General features: G+C 38.3%; 1 protein-coding gene across 1 annotated transcript in view; it reads right to left on the bottom strand.

Moving 5' to 3' along the window:
• LOC110321921 (aldehyde oxidase 4) overlaps window positions 1-9,156 on the bottom strand; it is a 66,842-nt gene that overhangs the window by 26,312 nt on the left and 31,374 nt on the right. Inside the window, exon 14 of the mRNA XM_029538675.1 lies at window positions 7,711-7,873. Within this exon, the coding sequence (XP_029394535.1) occupies window positions 7,711-7,873 (163 nt within the window). The remainder of the gene's footprint in view (window positions 1-7,710; window positions 7,874-9,156) is intronic.

Here is a 9,156-nt window from a genome sequence, read left to right as displayed (position 1 = left end):
GCATACACACACACACACACACGCACACACACACTCGGAAAGAAACACACACACACACACACACACACACACACACACACACGCACACACACACTCGGAAAGAAGAAAGAAAGAAATAGAACTACCCAATCTAGTGTTCAAGATCTTTGACACTGGCGTTGCTAAGAGGGCCTAGAATTTCAAGTTCCCTAAACGACTAGAGAAACTACCACCTCTGTTCGGGCACTCAGAGAAGGGGAAACTCGCTTCAGTAAGCATTCACAAGGTCTCCTTTTGAATGATTGAAGGAAGTATGTCTTGATGATAGTGAAGAAAATAGAATTAAACTAAATATGTAACAATAGAGAATTTATGGTAAATTTAGATTCAAAATTCTGCAATCATGAGAAATAATTTTGTAGAAATATATTTATGGGCACCGGCAAAAACCAGTTTCCAGTTGCCAGCCAGGGAAGCAGCCTCTACAGCCGGAAACCACAGATATGCCAGGCAAGCAGGCAATCTTGTAGATTCACACTTCGTCCTTTCCTCCAAAGCCAATCCCCCAGTCTCAGCCCCAACTCTGTGGCAGACTACCAGCCGTGGCCTTTCCTCCCTCTCTGCCCAATCCCCAGGGGTCTTAGCAGACCCTGGCAGCACACCCTGCTTTATTCTCCACTATGGATTCCTCCGGTCACTTTCTTCTAGTCCATCTCTGTCTCTAACTGTGAGCTCTCAATACCTAGAAACACATTTAACCCCCTACAAGGCAGCAGACAGCCACCACACTCCCCTAAAGACCAGAGAGGGGAAACAGAAAACAGGAACAAAACACCCACTCACCAAAGACCAGAAGCAGCACCTAGAATTACAGTCATCCCAAACCCAGATGCCTACTGTCAGCCTAAAACACATTCAGTAACAACCAGACAGTATGTCTCCACCAGAGCCCAGGAACCTTACCAGAGTAGGTCCTGAGTATCCTGACATAGCTGAAGCGCAAGACAAGGACTCCAAAATAGCCCTTATGAGTCGTTAGAGGTCCTTATGGTGGAATGAATGAATCCCTTAAAGAAATTTATGAAAACACCAAAAGTGGGATAAAGAAGAAAAAACAAAACAGTTTAAGAGTTACAAGTGGAAAAGGAGTTAATAAAGAAAACTCAAACTGGGGAAAATATGAAAATGAAAAAATTAAGGAACTTGAATAGAAAACTCCGAGGCAAACCTCACCAGGCATTGAAGACAAGATAAAAGAAATGGATACCTTGGTCAAAGAAAATGTTAAATTAAAAAGGATATCTTGGCACAAAGCATCCAGGAAATCTGGAACATTATAAAAAGACTAAATCTAAGAATAATAGGAATAGAAGAAGAAGAAGAAACCAAGGTCAAAGGCACAGAAAATATTTTCAACAAAATCGTAGAAGAAAATTTTCCCAACCTAAAGAAGAACACGTCTATTAAAGAACAGGATGCTTACAGAATACCAAATAGATTGTGTCAGAGAAAAATTTCCCACGTCACAGTATAATCAACTAAATACTAAATGTCTAGAAGAAAGGAAGACTATTGAATGCTTCAAGAGACAAAAAAAAAAAACAAAAACAAAAAAACAAAAAACAAAAAACAAAACCAAAAAACAAATAACATAAAAACCAGACCTTCACCTGATTCAGACTATCACCTGATTTTTCAATGGAGACTCTAAAAGCCAAAAGGTTCTGGACAGATGCTTTACAAACTCTAAGAGGCCACAGATGTCAACCCTGCTACACCCAGCAAGGCTTTCAATCATCATAGATGGAGAAATACAGCCTATAACAACACTATATTTAACCATTATCTACTCAGAAATCTAGCCATACAGAAGATGCTAAAAGGAAAACTTCATCTCTAGAAGCCAACCACACCTAAGGAAACACAAGGAATAAATAATATAGATCAGCGAATCAAAATAAAGGGGAAAAACTCTACACCACCACAAACAAAACCCAAACCAAACCAACAAAAAAACTGAGAATCAACAAATATCGCTCATTGGTATCTCTCAACATCAATGGTCTCAATTCCCCAATAAAAGACACAGAATAACAGATTGAATTTGAAGCAGGATACATCCTGCTGCTGCATAGAGGAAACTCCTTACTGTCTAGGGTAGATATTACCTCAGTATAAACTCATGGAAAAAGATATTTCAAGCAAACAGATGTAAGAAGCAAGCCAATGAGGCCATTTTAATATACGACAAAATAGAATTCAAATCAAAACTAATTAGACGAGATAGGGAAGGACATTATGTACTCACTGAAGGAAAAATCCACCAAGATGATATTATACTTCTTAACATCTGTGCACCAGGCACAGGAGTACCCAAGTTCATAAAAGAAACACTACCACAACTTAACTCACATAGCAACTGCCACACTTTGATAATGGGAGACTTCAGTAGCCAACTCTTGCCAGTAGATAGGTATACAGACAAAATCTAAACAGATAAATACTGAAACTAAGTGGCACCATAAACCAAATGAACTTAATAACTATTTATAGAACATTTCATCTAAACACAAAAGAACATACCTTCTTCTCAGGAGCTAACAGAACTTTCTCCAAAATTGATCACATACTTGGACACAAAGCAAGTCTCAACAGATACAAGGAAATCAAAATAACACCTTGCATCCTATCTGGCCACCACAGATTAAAGATGGATATCATCAACAACAGAAACAACTGGAAATCTTACAAACTCAAGCAAACCGAACAACTATATGAAAGATGAGTAAAGACAGAAATAAATAAAGATTTTCTGGAATTTCTAGATGAAAATGAATACACATATATACCCAAATTTATGAAACACAATGAAGGTGTTTCTGAGAGGTGAGTTCATAGCACCCAATGCCTACATCAAAAGTTAGAAACATCTCGTACTAGTAATTTAACACCACATCTGAAAACTCTAGACAACAATAATAAAAATAATACTCAAAGATAGTAGATGGCAAGAAATAATCAAACTCAAGGCTGAAAATAGAAACGAGAAGCAATACAAAGAATCAGTGAAACAAAGAATTGTTTGAGAAAATCAGTAAGACTGACACACACTTGTCCAAGTTAACTAAAAGGTGAAGAGAGAAGATCCAAATTAAGAAAATTAGAGATAAACATGGAGACATCACAATAGACACTGAGGAAATTCTGAGAATCATAAGAAGATACTTTAAAAATCTGTACTCCATTTACACAATGGAGTACTACTCAGCCATTAAAAACAATGAATTTATGAAATTCTTGGGCAAATGGATGTATTTGGAGGATATCATCCTTAGTGAGGTAACCCAATCACAAAAGAAGTCACTAGATATGTACTCACTGATAAGCGGATATTAGCCCAGAAACTTGGAATATCCAAGACACATTAAGGAAAACAGAAGAAAATCAAGAAGGATGACCATTTGTGGATACTTCATTCCTCCTTAGAATAAGAAACATAACTCTCATGAAAGGTTATAGGTACAGAGACAAAATTTAGAGCTAAGATGAAAGGATGGACTATCCAGAAAGTACCCCATTCGGGAGTCCATCCCATCATCAGCCACCAAACCTAGATACTAATGCTCATGCCAGCAAGATACTGCTGAAGGGACCCTGATATTGCGGCCTCTTGTGAGGCTATGCCAGTGCCTGGTAAACACCGAAATGGATGCTCACAGCCAGCTACTGGATGGAACACAGGGTCCCCAATGGAGGAACTAGAGAAAGTACCCAAGTACCTGAAGGGGGCTGCAACCCTGTAGGTGGAACAACAACAGGAACTAACCAGTACCCCCTGGGTTTGTGTTTCTAGCTGCATATGTAGCAGAAGATGACCTAATCGGCCATCAGTGGGAATAGAGGCTCCTTGGTCTTCCAAACTCTATATGACCTAGCACAAGGCAAGGCCTGGGCCAAGTAGTGGGAGTGGGTGGGAAGGGGAACAGAGGTGGGGGGAGGAGTATGGGAAACTTTCGGGATAGCATTTGAAATGTAAATAAAGAAAATAAAAAAAAAATCTGTACTCCACCATATTGGAAAATCTAAAAGAAATAGGTAATCTTCTCATACATACAACCTATCAAGTTAAATCAATATCAGATAATCAATTTAAACAGACCTATAACCCCTAGTGAAATAGAAGAAGTCATTAAAAGTCTTCTAACTAAAATAAGCCCAGGACTAGGTGGTTTTAGCACAGAGTTCTACAGACTTTCAAATAAGAGTTAATCCCAATCGTCCTCAAGTTATTCCAAAAAATAGGGAAAGAAGGAATATTGCCCAATTTTTAAAAACAAGGCTGTATAAAAGTCACATTAAAACCCCAAGAGAATTACAGACCTATTTCCCTTATGAACAAATGCAAAAATTCTCAATTAAATACTTGTAAATTGAATTTAAGAACACTTTGAAAAGATTGTCTACCATGGTCAAACAGGCTTTGTCCTAGAGATGAAGGATAGTTCAACATATATAAATCTATAAATGTAATCTATCATAGAAACAAACTGAAAGAAAAAAATCATGTGATCATCTTATTAGAAACAGAAAAGAGAGAGGCTGGAGAGATGGCTCAGCTGTTAAGAGCACTGGCTGCTCTTCCAGAGGTCCTGAGTTCAATTCCCAGCAACCACACGGTGGCTCACAACCATCTGTATTGGGATTTGATGCCCTCTTCTGGTGTATCTAAAGACAGTGACAATTTACTCATATAAATAAAATAAATAAGTCTAAAAAAAAAAAAAAAAAAGAAGTGGAAAAGACCATTGGCAAAATCCAGCCTTCCTTTATGATTTAAGTCTTGGAGAGATCAAGGATGCAAGGCACATACTTCAACCTAAAAAAAGCAATTTGCTAGCTGGGTGGTGGTGGTGCATGCCTTTAATCCCAGCACTTGGGAGGCAGAGGCAGGTGGATTTCTGAGTTTGAGGCCAGCCTGGTCTACAGAGTGAGTTCCAGGGCAGCCAATGCTATGTAGAGAAACCCTGTCTCAACCCCCCCGCCCCAAAAGCAATTTGCAGCAAGCTCATAGCCAACATAAGTTTAAATATGGAGAAACTCAAGGCAATCCCACTAACATCAGGAACAAGACAAGGTTATTCATTTTTTCAGTTAGTAGTTGAAATCTTAGCTAGAGTAATAATTGATGGACATCAAAGGGGATACGAATAGAAAAGGAAGAAATGACAAATTTTATTTTCAGATGATATGACAGTATGCATAAGTGACTTAAAAAATTCCACTGGGAAGTTCTTACCACTGACAAACACTTGAGGCAAAGCAGCAGGATACAAAATGAACATACACTAAAACCTAGTATCCCTCCTAATATACAAATGACAAATAGACCGAGAAATAAATCAGAGAAGCAACACCTTTCTATTACAATCGCTTCAAACATCATAAAATATCTGGGGTTAACACCAGCCAAGCCAGTGAAAGACTTGCATTATAAAAACTTAAAGACGTGGAAGAAAGAAATTGAGGAAGATATCGGAAGATAGAAAGATCTCTCATTGCTTTTGGATCAGTAGGATTAATAGAGTAAAAATGGCCATCCTACCAAAGCAGTGTCCAGCGTCAACACAATCCCCATCAAAATTCCAATATGATTCTTCACAGAACTTTAGAAGTCAATTTTTAGCTTTACATGGAAACATGAACACAGGCGCACGCGCGCAGACACACACACACACACACACACACACACACACACACACACACACACGATAGCTAGAATCCTTTTGAGTGACAAAGCCCCTGCTGGAGGTTATCCCCATTCCTACCTTAGATAGTTCTATAAAGCCCCACTGGCTAGCCCCTAGCATCAGAGGAAGCTTCCAATACCAAGACTCAGTTGCATGTAATTGAAATGTTGGTCAATCTGTGCTAAAACCATCTAGCCCTGGGCTTATTTTGGTTGGATGACTTTTAATAACTTCCTCTATTTCACTAGAGCTTTTAGGTCTGTTTAAATAGCTTGTCTAATATTGATTTAACTTTGATAGGTGGTATGTATAAGAAAATACTCCATTTCTTTTGGATTTTCCAGTTAGTTTGATTTTTTTTGTTTGTTTTTTAACCATATGGGTCCTTTGTGTGTGTATATTATGGCCTTTAGTTTTGGGGTTTTATGAGATTCCTGTGTGTAAGAATGTGGGTCTCTGCATCTACCTTTCTTTCTTATTTGTTTCTTTTTCTTGGTTCATTTTCTTGTTTTTGCCATATTCTGATTTTTTTGATTTTTATTTTATTTCAATAATTCTTTAGTTGCTTGTTTGCTTTCCAACTAGAGACAGAAAGGGTGTGGCTCAGGATAGGAGAGACAGTGGGGAGGAACTGGGAGGAGCAGGGGGAGGGGAATATAATCAGATAATATTGTATGAAAAAAAATCTATTTTTAGTAGAAGAAAAAAAAGACATCCTTGTCTTAAGTGACAAGTTTTACACATGTGAAAACACTGTGATAAAGAGGGATGTTTTAAAGTATGAATTTAAAAAAATACAGTTATTGAAAAAGACGGGTTACAAAATTTATGCACAGTATATTTTCAGCATTGTAAAAATTATAAAAATATATAAAATATGAAAAACATAGTTATACAAATGAGTGACTGTATGTATATTATAGAGTAATGGTTAGGGTAGGTTTGCTACCTTAAGGTTGACTTTTGGAATTTTGTTTCTGTAATGATAGCAAGCACATGCAGTACACAAGAGAATATAATTGCTGGGCTGTAGCTCACTGGTAGTGTTCTTGACCAACACATGTGAGGCTCTGGTTATATAATAAATAAAATAAAAATATCCCTCAGATTATATATTACATATCTGATTAGATATCTACATACCAAATGTGGTAAACCATAGGTAATAAGGCTATGTAATAGAACACACGGAACTGCTGCTGATACATGTGACTGGGAAGGTGTGACTAACAACAGCACAAAGGTCTCAGTCATTAAAGAGATATGCAGGTAGTCATTTCTCTGCTGTCTTTGTGTCAGTCTGTGGCTTAGACTTATCAAAGGGACATCCCACATGTGAGGTAAAATCTAAGCAAGAACTGTGGACATAGTTTTAAAGTAAGCTGGCTAAGGAGAAGTTAACAGAGATGCAGAAACAGTTTGTATGTCTAAAAGTTAGGCAGTTGAAAGATTTCTACCACTGAAACTTCATCAATGGTTTATCTACCCATGGACATTCCAAGGAACCATTATCTATGGTATCATTAAAAATATTTAATAACCCTGAAAAAAGTAAAATACCCAAGCTTTACTAAGCAGTTATAGTCACCTTCCCCTATATACTTATATAGGAAGGGCTTAGAAGGACACATACTAAAATATTGGTAATGTTTGAATATTTAACAGTATTGAATGTTATTTCTTCCCTCATTTGGATCTATAAGTATTACAATATCATTTTCTTCTTTCAACAAGAAAATCTTTTTTAAAGAGGAAAATATGCAATTCAATCACGACTTTTCATTGTTGTTGGACAGGGTCACTTGGAACATTAGCATTTATCCCACAGATGGAATAGTGTGGCTGCTCCCTTCTGAGACTCAGGCTGAAGGGAGAAGGACAGAGGAGTTGCAGGGCCCCACCCCGTACTACTCTCCATGGGGGGAGGGGTTACTGTTCTTCGTGTACAGACCCAGGCACCCAGGAGCTCAGAGAAGCTTTTTACCATTTCATTCAGCCATCGCTGCACTTTCAGGTAGAATTTGAAAAGCAAGCTGATGATGAGGGTGCGTCGGTACTCCACCATGCCTCCCTCAGCATCTGGTGGGATGTGGATCTCCTGCAGGACCAGTTGGCATGCATCACTCAGCATTTGGTCATCCCATTGCCTGGCAGGACAGAAGATGAACATTTCACGGAACAGCCAAAGACTGTCCTAAGGTTTGTTCTCTCTTGATCTCAGGTTGAAACGTGATCACTGGGATGGTGCAGTTGAGAGAAAGTGGAGTTGCCAGACCACGCAATCTATTTTTAGAAGGGACTATGACCTTACTAGGGCTGGTCCTCTTCTGGTGAGCGCAGGGCATTACAGAGAAACATTGTCTATTTGTCTTCTGCAAACGCCCTTCCATTTTTTACAGAGAACTGAAGCAACAAAGCCTTGCCAGCCCTGTGCCTTAGCCCCTAGACTCACAGACCAAAATAAAACCCTTCCCTTTAGTAAATGACTTAGTCTCCAGTATTTTGTTATAGTAACAGAAAGTATGTTACAACAAACAGGCAGACACCAAACTGTAGCAATGAAAAATGGGGTGTAACTGTTTCCTTTCAAGTCCAAACAAAATACCTTTAAGATATGCCATTAGCTTTTTGTATTTATTATTAGAGATAGGATCTTATACAGCTGAGACTAGCCTCTAGCATGTGATCTTCCTGAATGCTCTACCACGCCAGGTTCCTTCACTTTCTTCAGAATCTGATTTAATGGTTGCCAAGTCTTTCTTCATAAACTGATCATATGGATTTACTTAGGTTAAAAAAAAAAGAATCAACCCCGCTAAAAACCAAAGGTTTCTGAAGTCTGGAGTCCTGTTTTCACTAGGGGAAAGTGTCCATGGTTTTCTTAGAAGTGAGGGTTTAATTCAGTATCTGAGGAAAACCTCGTTTAAATTCCACCCACTGGGAATGAGCATATGTGGTTAAATACAAATGATTGCAGAAACACTAGTTGGAATTTTTTTTTTAAAGGAAAAAAACTTTCTAGAGGCCAGCCATAATGAGGGTCCCTGAAGCAAACCCTCTGACATTCCAAAGATTCCATCTTCTTAATGTTGCTTAAAGATACTTTTTCATTTTCAGGATTCAGTATTGGAGATATTTGCTTATTTTGCAGGTCAATTACTTAAAAAACAATATCTACTTAAACTATGCAATTTCTGCAATAATTGTACAGACACCTGTACATACACCTGTAATACCTGTTGCCAGGTGGTGGTGGCACACACCTTTAATCCTATCACTCAAGAGACAAAACAGGTTGTTCTCTGAGTTTGAGGCCAGCCTGGTCTACAGAATGAGTCTCAGGACAGCCAAAGGCTACACAGAGAAACCCTGTCTTGAAAGACAACACACACACACACACACACACACACACACACACACACACACACAC

Source organism: Mus pahari, chromosome 5 (assembly GCF_900095145.1).
Source record: "Mus pahari chromosome 5, PAHARI_EIJ_v1.1, whole genome shotgun sequence".
In the NCBI taxonomy this organism is placed as follows: Eukaryota; Metazoa; Chordata; class Mammalia; order Rodentia; family Muridae; genus Mus; species Mus pahari.
This window is presented reverse-complemented; position numbering and strand designations above follow the sequence as displayed.